Source organism: Penicillium arizonense (assembly GCF_001773325.1).
Source record: "Penicillium arizonense strain CBS 141311 chromosome Unknown PENARI_contig012, whole genome shotgun sequence".
NCBI lineage: Eukaryota > Fungi > Ascomycota > Eurotiomycetes > Eurotiales > Aspergillaceae > Penicillium > Penicillium arizonense.
The window spans coordinates 516,075-540,198 of NW_019173289.1; the positions used below are offsets into that span (position 1 = coordinate 516,075).

The window sequence follows — 24,124 nt, forward strand, 5'->3', positions numbered from 1 at the left end:
TTTCGGGTGATTTGAGGGACAATTGGAGATTTGGGGGAGGGGTTTGGTTTGTATATCTTTTGAGTCATGGATCTCGGGTGTGGCTCCCGAGGAGTTCGGTGGTTGATGCCGATGTTTCGATTTATATCCGTAGCCGACGTTATACGTAGGAAGGGATTTATTATAGGGTTACAGCTGTTTGAAAGGGGTTAGGAGAGATGCTGAGACTTGAAAGACAGGGGCCCTGGTATTATCACTACCCCCAGGCATGTTATACCCCTACCAAATGTATACATGGATTTGTTTCTTCTACTGGTAGTACTCCATACTATCACCAGCAGTCATTAGCAATCCAAATATCTAAGATGTCCATTGTGATCAAGTGAAGTACTGGCAAGAAGATAGATGCAGACAAAAACTGCTGATTATTCGTTACTTGTAATTGTCTCATTAAAGCGACGATCTAAAGAACAGGCGCTTCCCAGAACTCGCGCTTAATCTTCATAACAGCAGACTGCTTATGCGGGAAGCTAACCTCACCTTCTTTATAGAAGCCAGCTTCCTGTAGGTAATTGATGAGTCTGTAAGAGATGTCAGTATGCGAATAGGAAGGTGGGGGGAGAGGGGGGAGGGAAACATACTTGAGATTATCAACCCTGGGCTCCAAAACAACAGCCTCGGTGCGCATATCAGCCAGGAAACAATGATGCACCAAAGCACTCAACCAAATGGCAACCCGATGCGCACCACGGAACTCCTGCTCGCCAACAAGCAGATGAATACCCCGATCATAGTTATCAACCCGGTCCAGCAACCTGCCCAGCGGATCCTCCTTCACCCAATAGATCTCGAAATAACCAAATGGCTTCCCGTCCCAGCATCCAATAACAGGGAATTTATGCCGGCTCGTCAAATTCGCAAGTAGGAATTTCTCCTGTGCAGCTTTCGGTCCGCCTTCTGACCACATCGCCTCTACGCGCGGGACATTCATCCATCTGTGCAAGGTATCCACATCTGAGGAGACATTCTCGCAGAGATGCTGCTCGATACTCGTGACAGCGGATGTAACCGGTGTTCCAGGTCGACTACCACTCCCACTGCCACCGCCACTGCTCGAGCCCGGGATCGAATTTTGTTTTGTCATGGGCACAAATGGGATTCGGAATGAGAGGTACTGGCTCACGCTTGGGATGTACCGTACGTAGAAGACCTCGCCCTGGTGCGGTGGTTTCGGGCGCACGGGATGCCGCACGCCGTGCGTGAAGGTGTATTGGGTTGGGGCGGGCGGGTAGTATGTTGGCAGGTGGCTTCCTGAATTGAAGGGGCCTGCGGAGGTAAACGAGCCTACATTGGCTGTGTGGAATGTTGCCTCTGTTGGCCCTAGTGTTGTTGAGCATGACACGCCGTCCGGGGTTGGGGATGCTTGTCGTGAGTGGTATGGTGACAGCGACGGAGATGGAGGGGCGGCGGCGCGTGGCGTCAGAGTAAAGAGGAAAAGACGCGGATCGAGCTGCCAGAAGCTCCGGCGGCTGACGAACATGTTGGACCAGCTGCTTGAGTCCCTCGTTTCAATCGGCTGCAGACCTACCGAGGAGTCCTCGGTGGCTATTAAACCCATTCGCTCGAGCTTCTGGAGCAAGTTCCGGCCTTTGAAGATGCCCTCGCGCTTGATATTAATGCGCCATTCGCCCTTTGGCCGTCCACCGTGGGGCGTCAAGCTTGACGCCGTCGTCTCGAGGTGCAGATCTGGCTCAGGTTCGTGGAAATACCACCACATGGTCGCCCACAGCATCATGGCAATCTGGCGCGTGGGCGACGAGACCGGTTTGAATTCACTAGAGGGCGGGTTGACTATATACGAGATGTAGAGCGAATCGCGGTCCAAGGTGGGGATGGTGAAGCGCGTAATGTTATCGTCATCATTAACGCGCTCACTGTCTGAGCTTGGGGGAGGTTTGACAGCATCTTTGGGCTTTTCAGTGTGTATGATAATCGTCCAGCCCGGTGGAAAGGTGGGGTTCTGTTGGACGTTGAAGTCGGTGGATTTGAATGTTACCCCACCAAAGACTGGCGAGACAGTGAAGGTAAGGCCATTGGGCAAGTTGCAGGTGGTGTATCGCATGGCGAGGTGATTCGGAGAGAAAGAGAAAAAGTTTAGGAACACGGAAAAGGTTGACGGTGACTTTTTATCCCTTTGGCTTTGGCCCCTCACTTACGGGGATTGACAGGGAAAAAGCTGATGATCACTCTCCAGTACTAAGGATTGAATTCGTAATGTGAATAAGGAGAGTGGGAGGGGAGAATAACAGTCCACAGTCACAGTCCACAGTCGTAGTCAACTTTGTCCGACCTTGGACTTGGATGACGCATAGCATCGGCCCACACGGGGCTCCGCCTCATATCTTAAGTATTTTTCACTATGTTAACTTACTCATTTCTACCCTCATTCAATGCTATTCTATTGGGCTATTTTGCTATTTCCCAGTTTTGTGGGTTTTTTTCGTATTTTTCCATTTCATTTTCTAGATAGCTTGGGCGCTATTCTCCCTCCGGCTTGAGAGTTCTTGGCAGACCACTCTCTATGACCAATAAACATGAAGCAATAAACATGCAAAGGGTATTCTACACATTAAAAGTCCTCCACTGTGGTTCCCAGCTTCCGCTCCCGCGCCAAGCGCACCAAATCTCCGCCGGTGACCAGATCCATCAATCCAAGACCAACCGATTTGTAGATCACATTGCCGCGTTGCGACCACTCGCGCAAGCTCTTCTCCTCATCCACGGTCTCGGCCTGCCGCGTAGCATCACGGACCATAAGCAATTCACCCAGTTCAACCACTTGGTTCGGTTTGATTCCGGCTTGGATGATCTCACCCGCTTCCTTGACGGCCGCGTCGAGACTGTCAACTACGATCACACCACTGCGGTGGATGTGCTTGTGGAAGTGGCGATGCGGCGGCTGCACATTGACCTCGTCCCGGAGGATATCAGGGTGAATCTCGGTCATGTGAGCTTTGTAGGACCCAATCGCACAGATCAAGCGGCCCTTTTGGCGGCCCTCGCGCGAAGTGAGGAACTCCGCAGGGAAGAGCGGCTCAGTAGAGGGAGTGCAGCAGAAGATCGCGTCGGCCTTGCGCACATGCTCCTTCAATATACGGCCGTACTCGCCGAACTCGCTACTCATTGCTGAGAACTTGATGTCTCGGCGCCATTCGGCGTTTTCAGGCGAGTAGATGTCACGCAAAACCTCGGCGGCACGGTCAAAGGAACGGTTCACAATGTACACTCGACGAATGTCCTCGCCGCGGAGAACAAGTGCCAAGCGGATGTGCCAATAGGCTTGAGTACCTGCGCCGAACACCAGAAGGGTGCGCACCTTCTTGCGCTTGTTGAACATCATCAGCGAGGCCAAGGCCGTGCGGAACGCTGTCAATTCATGAGCGTTGATCAAGGCAAAAGGCAGACTTTCGCCGTCCAGCAGCGTCACACTGCCGCGAGGCGATGTGTCACGAGTGCCTGCGCCCGGCCAAGCGCCATGCGTTGTGGAAATGCTGCCGGTCACATTTTGTTGGTTGACACATCCAGTGAGAAGGGTAGAGCTGTCCGCGCTGCTTCCGGTAGTGACAGAAGGGCTGACTGAGTTGTCGTCATCCTCCTGGTCTTCCTTGTCCTCTTGGGAAGAGCCGACAGACAAGTCACTCAGATCAGAGGAAAGCGAGGCCACCGAGTTACGGAAGGAACCCCGCTTCCGGGACAAGGCCTGCTCTAGTTCCTGGGCTTCTATGGCGCCGCGTTCAACAGCACAACCGGCAACAGCCCCGTCCTGCAGGGAAATCATTTTGATGCCAATTGTATTGCCCGTGCTAGCGGGCATGAAGAGTGTTGTACAGCCATTGTGACGGGTGATAGCAGTTCTCTGGGGCTGGTAAGCCGCCGAGCAACCCTTATCTTGGGATCCGCTGGAGTATTCGCGTAGGGCTTCGGCCAGGTTGCGCTGTAGATCGACGACTTCGTCGCGGGAGAGGGAGTGCAGCAGAGTGCGAAGCTGCGACCGGGAGAGGACAGTGAGAGGCATGAGAGCGGGTTGAGAGGGAAGAGGAAGGTTGAAAGAGGAAGAAAAGTAATCTGTGATAAGAGTTCCAGTTTCCAGTCAGTCAGGTGCCAAGATAAGAGTGAAACAACCACGCAAGACCTGTTCGATTTGGTGCCCCGCGCCACAAAAAATGGCGTGGGACCCAGATTTAAAATAGGTCGGGCGTTCAGAGGCAGCGAAATTGGCCGTCTCGGAGATGACGACAGCCGCGACTGTGAGGTGGGGAGGAGCGGGGTGATCAGCAGGGACGATGCATCAGTGCCTGTTCACTGGACGTTGGGACAGCAGTGCAAATTACAAGAGAAACTTATTAAGGGTATGAAGTACAAGTAGATTGAATGTCAGGTCTGTGCCCGAGAGAGGCAAAGGCAAAGTTGAGGACTATCGCAACCGGAGATCCCTGCCGCATTCGGCAATTGAAGCCAAGCCCAATGCGGAAATTCGTGTATAGTACGGCCTGAGGCCACAATCTGATAGACATAGGGCTGCATCACGGGCTATTAGTGGTACTAACCTATACGTCTACATCAACACATTCTATTTACAAACAACAGGATATTGAGTGACAAGCTTGATTGCTACACATGCGCAGGAAAACCGATACTTAGTACTGTGTGAAGAGATGAAAAAGACCTTAACCAACACCCGGAGCCGAGGATGCACCAATATTCCGCATCGAAGTATAGCCGAAAAAAAATTATTACCAATATATACCAGCTAAACAGGATTACCCTCAAAAACATCCACCTCCTTCAACGCCTTGGCAACAGTATTAACTAATTGCTCACAATCCTCCAACCCAACACTCATCCGCAAAATATGCTGCGGCACCCCATACTTAGGAACCTTCTCCCGGTTCCAATAATTCGCCAACTGAACATAAGGAATAACCAGCGTAAAATTCGTCCCAAAGCTCGACCCCTTGCACACATCTAGCACATTATAAAAATGCTCCGCGCTGGCCGGGTTGTGGAAGATTATACTCAGCACGTTACCGTAGCCTCCACCTTTCCGTCGGAGACTTTCGTATACTGATGCTGTCGGTGCTATGGATGGATGGTGGACTGTTGCGATGGATTTGTGTTTGTTGAGGAGGTCCACCAGCGGGAGTGTATTTGCGTTGCATTGTTTCACACGCCAGGCCATGTTTTGGCAGTTTTCGCTTAGTGTGAAGATGTCCAGTGGAAAGAATGTTTCTTCGTGTTTGGTTGAGAGAGCGATTTTTATTGTGTCCCTGTGACGGGAGTTGGGGTTTATGACGAGGCTGGGTCAATGTTAGCTTTCACTTGTGCATCCATGTATGTATACGTTTGAGGAAATGTGCGACTGGGTCTCACCTTCCTCCTGTGACATTAGACGTCCCACTGAATGTCTTCGTAAGACTCGATACCATGACATCAACATAGGAAATCGCATCTAGGTTAACGAAACCTGCGACCGTATCATCGCAGGCTACGATGAAATCGTATTTATCGGCGAGAGTACGGATTCGAGGGAGATTTGGCGAGCAGAGGAGGATGTTGCTGGGTAATTCGCAAAATAGAGCTTTGATCTGTTGACCGGATTTGAGTGTTTCCTCTAGTTGGTCTAGTTCTTCCTCTGTTCCGAATTTGTAAGACAGGCAAGTTTTCCAGGAACCGCCTCGGAGGACTTCGACTGTTTCTGGGTACAGCCATCTGTAGATACTTTGTTAGTATATAATCTTCGGGGGGAACATAGGATAATCGTACCCAAAAGCCGCCACATTCGAGTTAGGAGTTATCGAGGATAGACTATCAGACAGTGAGAATATGGCATTCATTCCGCTTGGATAGAGGAATACATCATCTGCATGCACATCCGGCTCACCTGGCCTGTCAGAGGTAGCCAGCTTTGCAAGAATGGACCGTAGTTCAGGGGCACTGGAAGCTGCGCTTTGAACACAAGCCAGTGATTGGGGGATGCGGCGATGATCTCTTTTCAGGGGAGCTGGACTGCGGAATTCTGGGTTGTCCGAATCACAATCAAGATAGTCCAGTTCACCTAGGCAGAACTCAGCATGCCGAGTAGATAATCCACTACCAGTGTCTCTCCAAAATGCCATTGCTTCTTTCAATAACTCAAATGGGAAAAGAACGGCGGAGAAATTCGCCCAGTGACATGCTGTAGCACCTTGGAATGACTCTAGAGGCATGAAGAAGCGAGCGACCTCGAAGACCGTCGGATTCTCGACATGGGTCCTAGAGGTTCTCAGGGCTGCGAGGCATCTTCGTGCAGCGGTAGCAGAGGCAAATACCATGGAACGCACACTGTTATCCGAGACAAGAAGCCGTCGGAGAACAGCAGATGAGAGTTCTCGAACTGGTTTGTTAATATAAAATCTAAATATTTCGTTAGTTCGATTCTTTATCTTGTCAATACATGGCATACCGAGGATAGCTGCATTCCAGGTTATTCAGAACCCAGTCCTCCTTTCGGGAAAGTCCAATTACAGAGTCCCATGTAGGCAAAGAAACGCTCACTCCCTGGGTTGGTGAGCTCTTGGATCTCCTCTTGGGACCACTATAGGGATACTTACATGTTGCTCGCCTGACGGGTAGATGTTGCTTTTACCCAATGGGAATGACTGGGGTGTCTTTGGGGGTAACCAACGCTCTGAGGTCTGACCAATATCTCCCATGTTGCACTATTTGTATTTCGGGTCTGCTTGTTGATCAGAAATAGGAAAATGGGAGAAAGGAGACCCATCATCTGAGAACAAGACATATTATATACTCCCTAGCATATGCACAGTTGAGAATGTCACAAGAAACTGGGCTGCAGTGCCAAACCTCCAAAAGACCAAAGTTCGAGTCATTACAAGTACCTATTAGGTAAAATTTTGATCTCTTTGCACGGGTGTCAACTATTGGCCCTCACAGTGCATTTCTCGGCCTTTGGCTGCAGACGCCATGCCGCGTGCTAGGAAGATCGATTGGATCGAAGATCTGGTTTGAAGCTAGTACGGGAATACCCGCATTAGTGTGCATATGGCGAGATCGTAATCTGCAGCACCTGCAGGGGAGCTGGGGCCTGCAGTCTCTGCGGGGTATACTCTGTGTAATACGCATGGTAGTATATTGATCATCTGCAAGATTCAGCTAGCCGCCTGATGTATCACCGAATAGAGATCGGCTTGGTCAATCCTTTAGGTAATTGACATGTACCTGCTCTATATTTTGCCTATACCATGGCCAGTTTGTTGGGTCGGCTATGCAACAGTGGAATCCCTCACTTTGGTTACGTGACTGTTTGAAGCCTCATGAACAGTGTCTTAAAATGGGCTATAATATTACATAATCCGATAAAAACCTTGACTTGCTGCATTGTAGGGGTTATACTTAGGTTACGTGTCCCCTGCAGCTTCCAAGGTTGCCTTGACTTGCGCACGTTGATCTCCCAAACAACAACTAATTGACATGAGTTGAGCGTCAACGGAAGGCAGAATATAAATAAAGATGCCCTGGCGTGTGAAGGACGTACAGCTCTACTAGTTTAACAACTCACGATACACTCGGATCCCAGGAACAATCAAGATGATTGCCAGTAGGTACAATTACAGCTGCGCCTCCTATGGGGCCTCGTAGCCATGCGGCTTACCCATGTGGCTTCTACAACCCACTGCTCACAAGCTGCAAATATGCACTTGCACTGTGTATACCTACCAACCCCCACGAAACCACGTCATTAACCAAGTCACCCAAATTCGGATGCATTAGATCTTGGTTGCAGAACGGGGCAGTATTTGGACCTAGCTTTGGCTAGTGCAGGTCATATCGTCAAGGGTATTGACACATCTCACCCACTACGATGGCGAACAGCAAGAATAAAGTTCCAAGTGGGATGGCACATTCTACACCGCTGATATATGCGCGTAAAAAGCGGTCTGTGTAAGACCCTCGACGCAATATTCCATATGCGTTACGTGCTCTGTACATCCTTGACCGAAAGGATATTGCGGGAATTGTCCGGATATGGGGTAGCTGGCTGCATAGCTGCGGTCTTCTCTGTCGGGGTGTCCTTTCTATCGATGGTTATGATGCATCCAAGGATAGTGTGCCTCTCGGTCAACAAGGTGCAAGCAAACATGCCAACCTGTCAAAGCAAGGTTTAAGGGTAAATGAAACCCTCAAGTTTAGTGCCCGGGGGTTGTGAGGGGGCGCGCGCGGTTTCCCTTACCTGCTTGTCAATATAACTCCGCTCACCCGAGGCTCCACACGTTTTCAGTGCCCGTAACAAGGTGAAATGTGCCGGCGCACTCACCATATAGCGACTTGTTTTTAGAAAAGAATTGCGCAGCACATAGCTCGAGGTTGCTGTCGACAAAGTGGCGAATCGCCCATGCGTCGAGTGACCCAGTTGCGAGAGATTAATTCTCGTCTGTGCGTTTTTTGTTGTGAAGTGAACATGAGGTTGGGAATGGGTGGCATACTATGCCAGGTCAAAAAGTGGAAACAGCCTTTTATGGGAACACAAGTTCGATACGGCCTTCCACTGCCCCCTTCTCCGTAGAATTATGCGCGCAGGCATGGAGCAAAAGAACGTCATCCGCCTCAGCCTCTTCAAGGGCGCGCATCGTGCCGTCAAGTTCCAAAAAATGAGTCTCTTTGTTATGATACGAATACACCCAAACATGCAGAGGCCTCATTCCTTGTCCATTGACTCGCTTATCATGTCCCAGATAAATTTATGTTTACCTGATATCGCATCTGGGATCCAGATACGCCGGGGTTTGAGGTGTTTGTCCAGAATCTGAGCACCTAAATAGTTGGCACCCGTTCCTGAAACTGGTTGTACCGAGGCAAAGCGAGGACCTGGTTCATCAATAGTATGGACAGGGTGGCCGATCTGGTAGAATGAGACGATGTGCCTGAGTCTCCCCAAATATCAATTTTTTGGATGTGGTGAATGAATGCAACATTGGCATGCGTGGGTAGATACCCATGAGTCGAATCTCCATCAAGAGCAAGTGGCTTTTTTGCCTACACTGTTTCTTTAGTATACTATTTTGGGATGCCTCTTGTCAGATGAACTACCTTTTCCACAACTTGAAGTGTTGGGAGTTGCCCACCTCTACCCAAGTACATGTCCAACCCATGATTGATCTTCTCCGGAGATTCATCAGCACTGAAACCAGCGTTTACATCATTGAAAAATAGGTGAATCTTAAGCAGCGCTGGATGAAGAAAGCAATCTGGAAATGGGGATCCCACCATGGCGACTGAATGGACAAGGTGCTATACTACTTGCGAATTATATTTTCAAGCATGTTATACTGCAGTACAAGCACTGCAAGGGCTGCTCATCTGTGGTGTCGTTTGATTCCTCAAGATTAGATCATTCTTTTGGATTATCTTACATTGCTTACATGTAAATTGCTCGCGTTTCCTCGCCTGAGATACTCGGTTACCTACAGGTGATTATAGTCCCAATCTGCTCCTTCGATCTGAATCTCGGCAAACTACATCAATCGTTCCTTTGACCTTTCATCTGCTCGTCTTTCGGATCTTCGAGTACAAGAAAGCAGCCTCCACCGCGTTGCCGTTACAATGGTACAATTTTGGAGCGTTTCCTTGATCATCTTCGCCATTGCTATCAATGCGGCAGCTACTCCTCTCGATGCCAGATCATTGGATCCCAAGACAGATATCCAAACTTGTACCAAAGCTACTGCCAATGACGCATATAGGGAGGCGATGATATGTTCTGGTGGTCCGATCAAGACAGTAAAGAGCTTTGCACACACCAGAAGATGACCAAAAAGGACAAGTTTCTAGATTGGACATGCAAAGACTGCAAGATATTCTCGGGTAGAAAACATAACAAACTTTTCAACGCAATTGTTGGAACGTGCCCCCTCGATTAGAAGAAATATGTCAGTCAGCCTTCGAAGCATGGGAAGATGGCCACAATAAAACTAAGCTTTGTATGGATCATGTAACGAAGCAACAGATTACTCCATACGGTGTCGAAAAAAATGAGGTCATGAAGTATCATTGCTAAATAGACAACATCCTCAGCTTCGTCTTCTACGCATCCTGCGCTTATATTAGGTATTTCAAAGGAAATAATCTCATTATACGTCAACGCGTCGCTCTGTGAACGTAGCGATTGCATTGTAACTGGAGGCGACAGTAAGTCATATTCCGGCAAGAGAATTAATCGAAGCTTCGATGGGAGTACTCGGTTCCTCACTCGCTAAACACCTCAGCTACCCGCAGACTAAACTATACCCTGATGATTGTATGCTTACTGCAGGCAGCAGCTTCCGCTTGATATGCATTACCCTTATCGTATATTTGACTTGGTTGGTCAGGAAGGTATTGTAGCCTGGTGTTTCCCAGTATTTGGGGCTGAGAAATAATGAGAATGCGTATATATAGTTGTGATACCACTGTACAACTGATAACCCCTATTTGACGATCACAATTGTGATGTTCAAGGTTGTTGCAGCGTCCCCAGACACTATTGACTAAATGCATGCAAGGAGGCAATGGTGTGTTGTTTCTTTTTCTCCTCATTCAAAACGATTTCAGTCTCCAACAAATTCAAAAAAGACTTCGGAAACTTTTTCTCAACCAAAGTTGGTAATTTCATTTGCCTTATTTGGGGGCATGACTATGCCTTCTATGGATTCAGTGTGGGGCCTTCGCTGGCGGTCATCAGCGTGGTTTATCGTCACAACAATGGTCGTGGCACTCTTCACGGGTATTGCCTCTCTTCACTGATTCTGAACTGAAGATTCCTAGGCTAACAATTTACGTCATACAACAGATACTTTTCTAGCCAGCTTCATTGTCCCCATCCTTCCATATATGCTCGAAGACCGAATCAGCTTAGACCCCTCCCGCACACAGAGCATGACTACCTGGTTATTGTTTGAGAATGCAGCTATCAGTGTGTGTATTCGATTGCCGTTAGCACATTTTGCAGATCAGTCTACTTCGAAGCGCAAATGGTTTATGTCCGCGCTGGTGATCGCCCTTGGTAGTACTATTGCGACTGCATTCTCGTCGTCTTGTATGTATAAATTGCTCAGTTCTATGCAGAAGTTTTATTTTGAAGCTAATCACACTACACAGTGGCTGTGCTGTTCATCAGTCGGTTCGTGCAGGCTTTCGCAAATAGTATCATGTGGGTCGTGGGATTCTCGACATTAGCAGATGTAGTTCCGATTCAACATACAGCGAAAGTCTATTCTGCGGTATCTGTGGCAAACTCGCTGGGTAGCTCCACTGGCCCCATGTTATCTGGTGTTTTGTTCCAGCTGGCAGGGTACTGGGTGGCATGGGCCTTGGCCTTTGCGATCATCGGTGTCGATATAGCTTTTCGTCTGTTGATGGTGGAGAAGAGTTCCTTGGAGAAAAGAGGCATGTTATTTCCGATCGCTGAATGTCTATTGGATTCTAACATGCTACTTTGAAGATACTACTAGAGACCCTGCGATTAAACAAGACTCACCTTCTGAGCACTCGCCCCTTCTCTCTACCCAGCGCATCTCCGACCATTATGATGGTCCCAAGTCCCAGGATCCTCCTAAGGCGATGCCAAACTTCTATAAATGCATTTTCAGCAAGCCCAACTTCTGTGCCGGCCTGTGGTGCGGTTTCATGTTTGGTGTCATATTCACTGCATTTAATACCACAGTCACACTACATGTCCGTGATGCATTTCAATGGGGTGGCATGCAAACTGGGCTTACGTTCGCAGCCCTACAAGCTCCCCGTCTCATGATGTCTCCATTTGTGGGCTGGTTAAAAGACCGGATAGGGACACGGATACCAACTGTTTATGGATACGCCATATTGACTCCGTTAATCTGGCTTTTGGGCATTCCAGGCAGTGGGCTGTTTTCCTGGGCAGACACCGAGAGCCGGGGACCTGCTCTGTATGTGTTAGCCATGGTTTTGATTGGATTCAACTCCTCGTTTTTGAACGCAGCAGGAGCCATTGAAGCTACAATGGCTGCCAAAGAGCTGGCAAAGGAACACCCTGGGGCATTTGGTCCTGGTGGTGGTAAGTCGCGAGCCCTTGCTCTATCTGGTATCACTTATGTATTGGGATCTTGTGCTGGACCTGTCCTGGCTGGGACGCTCAATGAGAAATTTGGTTACTACGTAATGAATTGCGTTATTGGTAAGCAAGTTCAGTTATCGATTCTCTGCTCCATGCTAACTTCTTATAGCTTCATTGTCTGCTTTCACCTGCATTGTTGCATATACTTGCCTTCCAAAGAGGAAAATCGCAAATGTATAAAGACGGTTCATGATGATAGCACAAATGTGATATCTTGTTCAAACTCTTATGCCACCATGTTAATATAATCACGAAACAAATTGCTAGAATACCATTTATCTCTCTATCTTTCTCTGCCTCCACATCTTCAATGCAATTTCCATCCGAGGATCTATGTGACGAGCTTTCCCCGCACTCGCCTCGGTGCTTTTCGGTCTACGCGAACTACAAAAGACAACATCCAAAAAGACATCAAACGCTCCTAAACACAACATTTCAACAAAACCAACCCCAATAAATACACCCAAAAATGACCTCCAAAATCCTAACAACCCTAACCCGCCGCAAAACAGGTACCCTAGCAAAAATAACGATAACCCGGCCTACAAAACAAAACGCCCTAAACACCACCCTCCTAACCCAACTCCCACCAACCATCAAAGAAATAACAGAAACAAACAAAGATCTCCTAGCCATAATCCTCACAGGCGCCGGCCCCAAATCCTTCATCGGTGGCGCAGACCTGAGGGAAATAGCCGCGTTGGATTCACCGGCTGCTGCGCGCGGGTTCATATCCAAGGTCCACCTGGCCTGCTCTGCATTGAGGCGGTGTCCTGTTCCTGTTATTGCGCGTGTTAATGGGTTTGCGCTGGGGGCGGGTTTGGAGGTAGCTGCGGCTTGTGATGTTAGGGTTTGTGGGCGGGGGGCTGTTTTCGGGATGCCGGAGGTTTGTCAAATTTATTTTTTTAATGGTTTTGATGCTGGGTTTATATGCGTTTTTTATAGATGGATTGGATACATAGACTAATATTCTCAAACAACCATTAGGTCCGGCTCGGGATCCCCTCCGTTGTTGAAGCTGCTCTCCTACCAGGACTGATAGGATGGGGTCGGGCCAGGCGACTCCTTCTATTAGGGGAGACTATATCCGCCGATGAGGCGTTACAATGGGGTCTTGTCGAGAAGGTTGTTGAAGATGGTGAATTGGATGATGCTGTTGAGGAGTGGGTTACTTTGTTAGAGAAGAATGGGCCGCTTGCGGTGCGGAGACAGAAGGCCTTGATATCTAAATGGGAGGAGCTTTCCTTGGAACAGGGTATTATAGCCGGTGTAGAGGCTTTTGGGGAGGCTTTTGAGGTGGAAAGGGATGGGAATGGGATTGGGAATGGGGATGGGGGAACGGAGCCTGGGAGGATAATTGGGGAGTTTTTTAGAGAGAGGGATGAGGCGAAGGGGAAGGTTTGAGGGGGATATGGAAGGGGTTGAGGGATACTTGACTGCGAATGTGAGGGAAGAGATACAGGCTAGAGTCGGTGTTGAAGGACTATGATTACAATAAGTCTAAATATTTGGGAGGCAATTGAAATTTGAGTATGAGTATCATTATCAGTGTGTCCACCGCGTCGGACATACAAACGGAGAAGATAGGTACATCCATAAGATACATAAAGAGCAGAATCTAATCTGGAGGGAACAATAAGGCCGTCCGATCCACATCTTGGAGAGAACATCCATGAGATAACAATAATGAAATAATAAACCACAATAGATGAGACAATGCCCATTGGAAAACAGAGACCGGGCACATGAACGCCATACCGATCCGAGGGCAATGCAATGTAACGAGTGTTTTGAGAGAGAAGAAAAAGAAAAGAGACAAGAGAGAAGAAATAGCGGAGGAATCATCTCATCTCTAGTAGAATAGAGTACTGAAACACACGGCGGCGGAAAGGTGATGACGAGGAAACAAATAAAACCAAATGTGAGCGAAGGGTATTGGCACAAGGCGTATCGACGGGTGAAAATGCTTTTGAAGCGGCAATAGGTAGAGAGAAAATAAATAAAAGCGATATGGCGTTGAGATGTAGGAGAGAGATGCGGATGCATCGGCGATTAGGTCGGTATATGGTAGATAGAGAAGTAGGAAATGTGAATCGAGGCCAGCTCGGTTTAGTGAGAGCGACCAACGCGGCCGTTCATGTAAGAGCTAGTGGCGGAAGCGAGGAAGCGAGCAACAAAACCGCCACCGTGGGCGTGGCTGTTGACCTTTACCTTCTTGCTAGGCTGGCGGAGGGGCTCAAAGTGCTTGTGCTTCGTCTCGATGGGAGCGACGTTGACGTAGCTATAGTTGAGGGAAGAGGCGCACGATGGGCTGCGGCTGAGGTCTGTGAGCATCACTTCATCGGCACCACCATGAGAAGAGACTGTGCTGATGCTGGCGGGGGTTCCCTTTGAACTTGGGGCGAGGCTGGAGGAACGCGAGCAGAGAGAGTTGAAGGTCTCGGCGTGAGACAGGGCCGGCACATCGCGAACTGAGGGCGGGGAAATGGACCGGTTGGGTCGGTTAGGAGATGCGCGCTGGCGGTGGTAAGGGTTGTAACGATCGTGTTCAGCGGAGACCTGTGTGTTGTGGGCGTTGTGCATGCTCGGGCAGGAGACATGGCTTGGGAGACGGCGGAGTGAATTGTCGTTTGCGCGGCGGCTCTCACCACGGCTTTCGAGCTTTTGGCGACGCAGGCGGCTGGCCAGCAGGTCCGCTGATGCATGAAGACGGCGCCTGAGGATTCGGTCAGCAAGGGTGTTACCATGGGAAGTTGTCAAATATTGCTAGGGCATACCATTCGCGGTGTTGTTGTTGCTTGCGGATGTGCTCCTCTTCGGACTTGCGCTCACGCTCGAGGGCGATCAGGCGCTGACGGTGGGGAACCAGAAAGGGCTCGAGGTATGTGAGAAGATCCTCTTCAGTCACACGGGTATCCCAGTCGAGAAGGAAGAGCAGTTGGCGTTCCATCAGGTTGACTTCCGGCAAGGAGAAGCCGAAGCCCTCGAACCCCTTCACCACGGTGTATCGGGCCCAATGCTTGTTCTTGGGGCTTGAGTCATTCAGGTTCTTGGCGGCGAGAATGAGCGAGGCGAGGAAGATCCGGTGGACGGTGCAGCGCATGCCCTTGGCGACCGGGGGAAGACGGGCACGAAGACGACCGAGGTATACCAGGGAGCTCATGAGAGTAGGCACCTGAACCTGGGAGCGAGCGACGAGTGACGCGATGAAGGCTTCGATTGAAGGAAGGGCAGGCAGGTCGGAAGCTTCCATGGGAGGAGTGGATGGAGGCGTGGGTTGTCCATGTTGGTTGACAGTGTTGGTCACATGGGCTTCACAGCGGATGACCTGAGCTGCTTGCTGGGCCAGGTGCGTCACCATTTCCCGTGTCACTCGCTGAGTGACGAACTCGTCGAGAGCTGCTCTGTTGAGCGACAAGGAATCCATTTTGTATGTGGTTGCGGAGGTCGAGGTGGGTGTAATTAAATATGTCGGCACACTGCAGACGAATAGGTAAATCAAGGCAGTGACGACTGTCTCGGGAGATATTCTTTGTGCGAAGAAAGACAAAAGACAATGACAATTGTATGGGTATAGATGGGACGAGGTTCAGCACAAAGGCGAAAACCAAAACAGAAACAGAAGCAACAAAAGCAAAATCGAAGTAATATGAAGCTGGATCGCTTTCAAATTCCTGGCCAGCAGGATAACTTGACAATGAAGTAGTTCTTGAGTGAAGGAATGTTGCTGTAAGGATAGTTGGGGTTGTCGTGTCAACCCTCTTTATCGATAGCCCTAACTGAGCTTCTCCAGAAAAGTGAGACTCGGAGAATTTATGAGAGACAATTCCCACAATTTATAGCAATAGATCGAAAAAGATGCGTCTGAGGAGAGACAATGATTTCCGAGAGAGCGAGGGAAACCAGCAAAGAAAAAGGAAAGGATGGATGGGTGACGACGTTGAGCATGTGGATGAACCCCGTGAAGAATCCGTGGGAATACCTCTAGATATAGCATCTGGTATGCGCCAGAGAGGCGGGAGGGGGAGACGGATTTCCAGCTGTAAGGACTTTCGTCCAGTCAGAGTCCCTGGAGGAGAGTAGGCCAAGCACAGGGGTCACAGAATAGCCAGAGCGGACCTGCATAGTTGGATCTGAGATGCTCGAACCTTTCGCGCGCGGAGTCTAGACAAATGATTTGTCCGGGAATGTGGTGGAGAAATACTTGATAGACACACTATTGTCTGCTATCCCTAGTTTCAGCTGTACATCCTCACGGATGTATTACTATGGGCTCGACTGTACAACTATGATTAATTTTCTCGTTTGCAAATTACAATTTACCATTTGCTGTGTGTTTGAAAAAAAAGTAATAAAAGAAAGAATAAAGTAGACGAACGTATCAGGGGGGATCGCCCTGTGGACTGTGGACAGGGCTCAATTATTCACCAGCCCCATCATGAAACTCGCGACCGTCTCATCATTGCGCGAGACGCGGGGGGATGCGATATGTCTATACTTACTTTCATTCCATGGAAATAGATTGACGCTAAACGCTTCGATCCATGGATCCTCCCAACCTTGACCCGATGAAGTAACTATACTAGATCTATTATCTCTACTGGTATTGTACTCTGTAGTATTGTAGTATTGTAGTATTTTAGTAACCTATCTATCTCTTTCTGAAATGTGGTTTGATCTCTCGCGTTAGTGCCCAATACCTGTCAGTTGCCGACCGTGGCAATTCGAGGTGCCTATACAGAAACCCCCTAATGCCTAATGATTCGCCCACATCCGTGCCTGGCATGGGGCAAGACACGCCACGATCCCTGTCAAGTTTCCCTTTCGACATGTACATGTACAGGCATAGGCTTCCCTCATACCAAATGAACCCCTGTCACGCCCGCGCCACGAGTTAGCGTGTTCGAGGGGCATCCCGAACATGCCAGATGACCCTCCTACAAGGGAACGGAGGGGGACAAGAAGGACGAAGAATAGTCTTTACACCTCGCATGAGGGGAGTCACATATTCCCGAATCCTCTGATATCATCTCCTTTGGACGTTCAGAGTTTTCCGGATCGGGAGCGAGGGGGGCGCGCTTTGGATGTATCGATTCTGATCGTCCCAGCCTTCGATTTCTCCCCGACACTACGGAGCATGCATACTACAGTCCATGTCCATGTCCGTATCCATATGTGTCCGAGGCTGCAGTCTATGCATGCAATGTTCCGTGTGCATGCAGAACTACTGTGGTGTGCTCGGGTCTAAAAAAAGATACTTCTCTTTCTTGTTGTTACTCGCGATCATTGCATGTATATAAGCGCCCGTCCTTCCTTCCCCTCCTCCCCGCCGGCCAGCGCTTACACGGTTTCAGCACACAGCGCTTGCTGTGACACTTTTTGTTGTTGCTAATTTTGTTAAGGACAATGACGGTAAGAGATGGAGTTATTCTATTGATAGAATGGTAAGGTTGTTATTCTTAGATATGCGCGCGACGGTGCCGCGTTCTGGATCTTCGCACTAGCTTCGTCCCACTCCGTTGAGTCTATGATGCGACATGCTTGTTCCAGGATTTGAGCGTCTCGCTGGATTTCATGTTGATGTTTTGTGTGTCATTCGGTTGGTTAGGAGTGTCTTTCAACACACAACCATCAGATTGTGGATGAGAAGCTAGGCGCCTGAAACGATACTTATGTTTCATAGTTGAACGGCTGCTTGTTTCAGCTGTGACGTGGACGTTCGTCCGGCGGTTAGAGGATGTTTAAGGTGACCCTGAGGTGTGGTTCTGGGATGAAACGCTGACGGGAAGGCGGGTGTGTGGAAGCAGCTCCCGCTTGGATGTATAGCATCTACGTGGCATCCCACCAAATTTGCTAACACATGTTTTGGGCTCTTTATGATTGCAACCTGGCTCACGCTTCTGTGAAAGCATGTCTGAGAAAAAGTACCGGTCGCTCAGTTATATTTTCCATTTCTCCTTCGTTCAAGCTACCGATGTATCATGGGACAAATATGTCAGATGATCACAAAGGCAGGACAATGTTAGCAATAACCAATGAGAGTCGTAACTAGTGTCTCTTTCTCACAACGAACTACAAGAGTAAAGCTCGGTCAAGCGGATGATTTTACAGCCGTGACTCCTGCGATGGCCGTCATGGGGCAGTTAGCCGTGGTCTTACGACTTGCGCCTACTTCCACAAAGCCGTAAGTGGCCTTTTAGTACTAAATGAGAAAGTTGACTACCAGAAAAGCGATTCTAGTATTATCAAGAATAATAATTATTAAACAGGTGTTGAATGAGAAGGGTTAGATCACCCAATGTAACTGCTATGAACTATACTCTCCTCACTCAACATACTCAAGTACCTGAGATCACATCATTTATGCAACAACAGCAGAGTAAGAGGAGACCTTGAGGTCAGAGGTACCGGTGAAAGGCTCAGTACCAGCCTGAACGTGAGTGAGGTACAAGCTAGAGCTGAGACCCTGGTTTTTCTCAAGGTAAGTGAAGAAATCAAGCAAATCACCAGAGAAGTTAGTAACGGTAGAGGAAGCGACAAAGCTGTAGACAGTCATGCTGCCGTTGGGGCCCTTGTACAGCTTCCAGGAAACACCGTTGATGGTGACAGTGGCGATGGCAGAGCCGGTGGAGGAGATGGGGCCAGCACCGCCCAGAGCAGCGAGCCAGACCATGATCTCGTACTCCTCGCTACCGTTAGCAGTGGAGCTCAGGAACATGTCGTAGGCGACGTCAGCGACGACATTGGTGTTGGAGGAACTGTCAAACAGATGTGTGATTAGCCGAGGTGTTCCATTTGGGCCTAATGATGATATATAGGTCCCACATACCTCCACTTCCAGCTGGACTTGATGCTCTTAACAGCGCTCAGCTGCTTAGCAGTGAATTGCAGAGCAACGTTGGCGTAGCTCTTGACCTGGTTGGCGGTGCCAGCCCACGACCAAGAAGTGTGCCAGGCGATAGTGCTGCCGCTCAGCGAGTCAACGCCGGTGCACTGCTTGCCGGAGGTGTCGTAGCTCTGGCCCCAGAGGTTGTTGTAAACAATGTAGCTACCGGTGGTAGTAGAACCCCACTGGTCACAGAAGTCCGAACGGCGGTTGAGAGTCTTGGTGGGGACGGCTGCGGTGTCGCCCACGGCGGCCAGCGCCATGGTAAGGAGCGAAAGGGGTGCGAAGGACTTCATTTTGGGCACGGAGTTGGTCGAAAGGAATGGATGAATGATTATTGGTATAGAGAAGGGAGTTTTTCAAGCGAGGTCCATTGACCGGGTCTGTCTGGCTGTTTTATACATGGCCCCTTCTTCTCAAGCGGGAGTTTATCCGATGGGACTCAGTGGGCTCACGTTCCGTATAGATCACGGAGTGGTCCTGTCTCACATTTGATATCTTATTCTGCTCCGGACTCCACACGCCGGATAAAATCAGGCTTGAAGCTTGCTAGTTTATCCCAGTTCTTGTGTTTCGGGATGCTTTATCCTGCCTATCAGCCGGGTTTGTCGAAAGGGATCGCCGCAATCACAGTCCTCATATCCTTTTGAGTTCGTGAAATTTTCCGGGACTGGGGTCTGCGGAAAGGAGAGAGATTGCGGTTTGGGGAAGATCTCCGGGCGAATCTGAGACCACGGTGAATAGCGGGGCGACTGGCTGCCACTTCTAGAGCATGATCAAATAACATTTCGTTCTAGAAAGGTATCCGCAATTCTCAAAGCTGATCCAAAATAATCTAACGGTTGCAGTAAGTGCGACAATTCTCCGAGGAATAGGGGCTTCGTTATTTTATTGTGGAGCTCGGTGTCGCAGGAAGTTACCAGTGCCGGTATAAAGGATTGATGCAGAAGTTCGAGCTGCAGTCTTCTAAATAGTCAGTCTAGAAGAGATTGGCGGGAGGTCGTCGCCGAGCAAGCCACGTCGTCAATATTTCTCCATGGTCTTCAGTAATATGTACCCCGCAAACTAGTGCAACACCTGAATCTTTGTAAAGAATGGCCGATAGTACTCAAACTCGACTGAATTGTGATTTGATTTCAGATAGAGCGGAGAGCTGGCCGTTTTTCAATGGGCGATGATCGACATGGCCATCTGGTACTGAGTGGAAGTATATATATCTAGACCACGATTACAATGTGGACTGTCAATTTAACCGGGGATCACACTAATTTAAACCAAGACCTCAAATGTATTTGCCAAGAGAAGTAACAGGAGCTATCAATTGTCACGCGCCTTCAGTAAACGGTGACTCTGAAAGGAGTTGGTAGTTCATGTGCTAGGCTCTTGGACAGATGATGTGAACCGAGCCTGGCATCTGACTCACGTGTCACTTGCTATACCGTTAATCTTTCTCTCAGATAGTCAATTGATCATTTTCTCCGCAAAGTGATTTAGCTGTTCACTAAACTTGATTCAACTCGACAGCATGCGATAACAGAACGGATATCCAGATCGCCAGAGACAACCTGCTAAGATAATGGTATGAGAAATACTATAGATTCCCATGAGAGAAGGTCATACAGTCCTTTTTTTCTCCATGCTTGCTACCAGCTTCCGTGTAGTATTCGCCAGTATATCTATGAGGCTGTTCTGTTCTCGGGGTTGAAATTATTCCTACTCCGATCTAAACATTTGAACATCGGTTAGTTTTGGCAAATATCTGATCTCAGCAATGATATAGACTTATACAGATAGATAACATGGTCAAGCAAAGAAGCTGATAGAGCAATTAGCCAATAGAAGAGACGGTGATTCGGACTCTTCGGATTGCGGCGATCCGGATGGCATGTTGCTGACTCAGCGGGCCCGCCAGATGCAAACAGGGCAAATAGACACAAACACAAACAAACACAAAAAAACATAGAGACAATTGTGCATGTGTGAACATGTATAGAGTCCAGAGTCGAGGGATATTCAATTAGAAGTATTTGCGTCTATAGTAACAGAAGAATAACCATGTAAATGACAAACAAAAAAGAGCAAGGTATGAATCGACTGTTTTGATCGCCCCACAGGTGGAACTCCGGGGTTTTCGCCAGGGGCCCAAAATTCAATTTAAATGTTCGCCTCTTCCTTTCCCCAGGACCCTACCAATTCACAAGATGCCCTCTAAATCCTCCAAGTCCTCCAGCTCCAGCTCCGGCTGTGGCTGCCGCTGCTTCTCCTTGAAGACCCTCAGCTTCCTCGCCATCTTCCTGGCGCTCTTCTCCGCCGTCTACCGCTACCTCGACGCGCGCCTCGAGCAATTCTACATCTTTGACCCCGAGCACCTGCACGACCTCTCCCAGCGCGCCATCAGCACCCATGGCGAAGACACCCGCTCCATCGTCAACTTCATTGTTGCCGAGCTAGAGCAAAAGGTCGGCCCCAACTATCTGAGCACCGAGGAGGAGTGGGTGTTCAACAATGCCGGCGGTGCCATGGGCGCCATGTACGTGATTCACGCCAGTATCACTGAGTACCTGATCATCTTCGGTGTGTATCCCATCTGCATTGTGCTTCCTTTCCACCATTTCCCCTTTCTAACCTCTCCTCCTTTCCTAGGCACCGCTATCGGTACCGAGGGCCACACCGGCCGCCACACCGCCGACGACTACTTCAACATCCTCCAGGGTACCCAGCTGGCCTACGTTCCAGGCGAGTTCAAGCCGGAGGTTTACCCAGCCGGTAGCGTGCATCACCTGGTTCGCGGCGAGGTCAAGCAGTACAAGATGGACGAGTCTTGCTTCGCGCTCGAGTACGCTCGTGGCTGGATCCCTCCCATGCTGTTCTTCGGCTACGCCGATACTTTCTCTAGCACCTTGGACTTCCCCACCCTGTGGGCTACCTCGCGCATTACTGCTCGCGAGATGATCTCCAACTTGCTGCAATTCAAGCTGTAACTTATTTTACAGTTTTAGGGTTCTGCTAGATGGAGCTTCTGTTCATTGACAAGCCCCGATATGTTATATGTGGCATGTACATCATAGGAATTGGAGGATTATGTTGGATTAAGTGATTGGTGTTATTTTTTGGCGCCGCAAAAGTTACTTGCGAGACTACTTAATGGGTACTGCATAGAGAATTAACTAATGAATGTTCGGCTGGTATTGCTACGCTGATTCAGAAACATTGATCAATGTCTCAGTAGATTAGGTGACACTTGGCAGGAAAAGCAAGGGATTGCTGTAGAGGAAATCATTGCGGGACTACGCAAGGCAAGGTAGCCATCGGGCAATATTCATGGATGAACATGAGACCAGCATAATTTATCGACTTCGAGTCTTCAGCCACAGCAGTAACCACTGCGTGATTGCCAATTGTTAAATTCTTATTCGAATTGTCGCATGCATCCCAGTTCCTCGAATCTGTGCGCCTCGAAGTAAGTTTCAATTATGCTTTACCGAACACTAATTTTACTCATTCTTTATCTCCAACCTAGCAGTACAACAGTACTAGTGATAATCCAAACCCTACCATCAAGCGTTGAAGGGATTGTCCATGCCCTATGTACCTAGTCCCCACCTGTGAACTATATCAAAAACCCGCCGTCGGCGCATCGGACATTTACCGCAGCAGCATACAACGTTAGCAACAACAGTAGATAAATAGACCACCTATGATACCAAGCCAACCTCAATTCCAAAGCTCAAGGAAGTTTAAAACTCTTTCGACTTCATCCAACCCTTCTATACCATCCGCCAAACGCCACACCGTGGGATCCATTCAAGAACCAACCCTATCTGAACCCGAATCCTCGCCGGCAAAATCACACCCCTAATCTCCATCAGATTTATAACCGGCAACGAAATAGGAATGATGACCAAAATCATACAAGAATTCTCCATGAGAGCGGATCTGTTGTCAGTACAGGAATGTGGGACCTCGCAAAGGAGACATGTATTCCAGTAGAGAATCGCCGTCGATTCTTCCCTTTTTCCATGGCGACTCTCTTCTCGCAGTGGTCTGGAGCCAACGCAATCACACAGTACTCGCGGACAATTTTCGGATACCTTGGAATTGACGGAGACCAGTTTAAGTTCCTGGCAACGGGTATATACGCCGCAATGAATTTCATCAGTACCCTCGCTTTCGCTCTGTTCACAGTTGAATTAGTCGGATAGCGTCGGTCCTTGATGGCAGGTATCACCCTGCACTGGTGACCTTGACCTATGTTGACGGGGTACTTGGGCAGAACTAAAGACATGACCACATCATATATCAGTACTGCACCCAACGTATCTCGGGCCTCTAATGGAGCCATTGTCGCAATCTATTTCCACGCAGTGGCATGGAGTATTGGATGGTTCAGTATTCCATACTTGGTTGGATCAGAGATTTTCCCAAGATCCGGACATTCAACTTGTCTATATCAATGGGATTCCATTGGGTATTTGTTTTGGGTGCTCACAGGCGATGTCGAGTCCGCTAGCGGCGACTCAGAAATGGGGTGCTTTCGCTTTTTTCGGTTGCATCTGCATAATATCATTGTTCTTTGTCTTTTTTGCTATTCTATGAGTCATTAGATCATTGATGATAATGATGATACTGACTTTGTAGGACACCACTGGAAGGTCTTTGGAAGCCTTGGACAGCCTGTTCCAGCGACCGTGGTACACTGTCTAACAAGCGGCATATGCCGACTGTGGGGATATTCAAATTGAACGGCTGGATAAGGTGAACTTGGAACTCAGACTCAGCATGTTGAGTAGTGCACGCAAATTGCGAAGAGAAGAGAAGGGAGATCTATGAGTGGACACCGTGCCTGAGGCAGCACATATCCACTCTTAATGGGCGTTGTGAACGCATCACAATTATGAATTTAGGTACTGGGTCTCAATCTATTCTAGCCTGGAGTCACAATAAACTCTGTTCAACTTACGCATCCTAGGTAGCAAATAACAAATGAGTCAAGCGGACATCGTTCCTCCGACAAACAAACCGGGTGTTGCTTGAACCATCTATAAGAGCCTGGAGCCGACCTTCCTCATCCA

The 24,124-nt window shown here is 48.8% G+C and overlaps 8 protein-coding genes across 8 annotated transcripts; 3 read left to right on the forward strand and 5 right to left on the reverse strand.

Moving 5' to 3' along the window:
* Window positions 1–442: 442 nt before the first annotated feature.
* PENARI_c012G05287 (GNAT family N-acetyltransferase) lies at window positions 443–2,101 on the reverse strand (the record flags this gene model as incomplete). Its single annotated transcript, XM_022632903.1, has 2 exons — window positions 443–560; window positions 621–2,101. 2 exons carry the CDS (start codon window positions 2,099–2,101, stop codon window positions 443–445), a joined length of 1,599 nt encoding a protein of 532 aa, XP_022487365.1.
* A 507-nt stretch (window positions 2,102–2,608) lies between these two features.
* On the reverse strand, window positions 2,609–4,054 carry PENARI_c012G04993 (putative proline utilization protein PrnX-like; the record flags this gene model as incomplete). The annotated part of the gene is made up of 1 exon (XM_022632900.1): window positions 2,609–4,054. The coding sequence occupies one exon, from the start codon at window positions 4,052–4,054 to the stop codon at window positions 2,609–2,611; it is 1,446 nt and encodes a 481-aa protein (XP_022487175.1).
* A 735-nt stretch (window positions 4,055–4,789) lies between these two features.
* On the reverse strand, window positions 4,790–6,731 carry PENARI_c012G12187 (uncharacterized protein; the record flags this gene model as incomplete). Its single annotated transcript, XM_022633072.1, has 5 exons — window positions 4,790–5,336; window positions 5,410–5,748; window positions 5,803–6,432; window positions 6,482–6,576; window positions 6,630–6,731. 5 exons carry the CDS (start codon window positions 6,729–6,731, stop codon window positions 4,790–4,792), a joined length of 1,713 nt encoding a protein of 570 aa, XP_022487342.1.
* A 3,979-nt stretch (window positions 6,732–10,710) lies between these two features.
* Window positions 10,711–12,346, forward strand: PENARI_c012G01086 (uncharacterized protein; the record flags this gene model as incomplete). Its single annotated transcript, XM_022632801.1, has 5 exons — window positions 10,711–10,798; window positions 10,865–11,110; window positions 11,173–11,421; window positions 11,516–12,226; window positions 12,276–12,346. 5 exons carry the CDS (start codon window positions 10,711–10,713, stop codon window positions 12,344–12,346), a joined length of 1,365 nt encoding a protein of 454 aa, XP_022487196.1.
* Window positions 12,347–12,635: 289 nt separating this feature from the next.
* On the forward strand, window positions 12,636–13,570 carry PENARI_c012G06782 (uncharacterized protein; the record flags this gene model as incomplete). The annotated part of the gene is made up of 2 exons (XM_022632949.1): window positions 12,636–13,016; window positions 13,154–13,570. 2 exons carry the CDS (start codon window positions 12,636–12,638, stop codon window positions 13,568–13,570), a joined length of 798 nt encoding a protein of 265 aa, XP_022487248.1.
* Window positions 13,571–14,275: 705 nt separating this feature from the next.
* PENARI_c012G03209 (cyclin family protein) lies at window positions 14,276–15,593 on the reverse strand (the record flags this gene model as incomplete). The annotated part of the gene is made up of 2 exons (XM_022632855.1): window positions 14,276–14,882; window positions 14,944–15,593. The coding sequence occupies 2 exons, from the start codon at window positions 15,591–15,593 to the stop codon at window positions 14,276–14,278; spliced, it is 1,257 nt and encodes a 418-aa protein (XP_022487184.1).
* A 2,934-nt stretch (window positions 15,594–18,527) lies between these two features.
* On the reverse strand, window positions 18,528–19,348 carry xgeA (putative endoglucanase; the record flags this gene model as incomplete). The annotated part of the gene is made up of 2 exons (XM_022633040.1): window positions 18,528–18,924; window positions 18,996–19,348. 2 exons carry the CDS (start codon window positions 19,346–19,348, stop codon window positions 18,528–18,530), a joined length of 750 nt encoding a protein of 249 aa, XP_022487065.1.
* Window positions 19,349–21,253: 1,905 nt separating this feature from the next.
* erg2 (C-8 sterol isomerase ERG2) lies at window positions 21,254–22,033 on the forward strand (the record flags this gene model as incomplete). Its single annotated transcript, XM_022633071.1, has 2 exons — window positions 21,254–21,626; window positions 21,696–22,033. 2 exons carry the CDS (start codon window positions 21,254–21,256, stop codon window positions 22,031–22,033), a joined length of 711 nt encoding a protein of 236 aa, XP_022487219.1.
* Window positions 22,034–24,124: the final 2,091 nt, after the last annotated feature.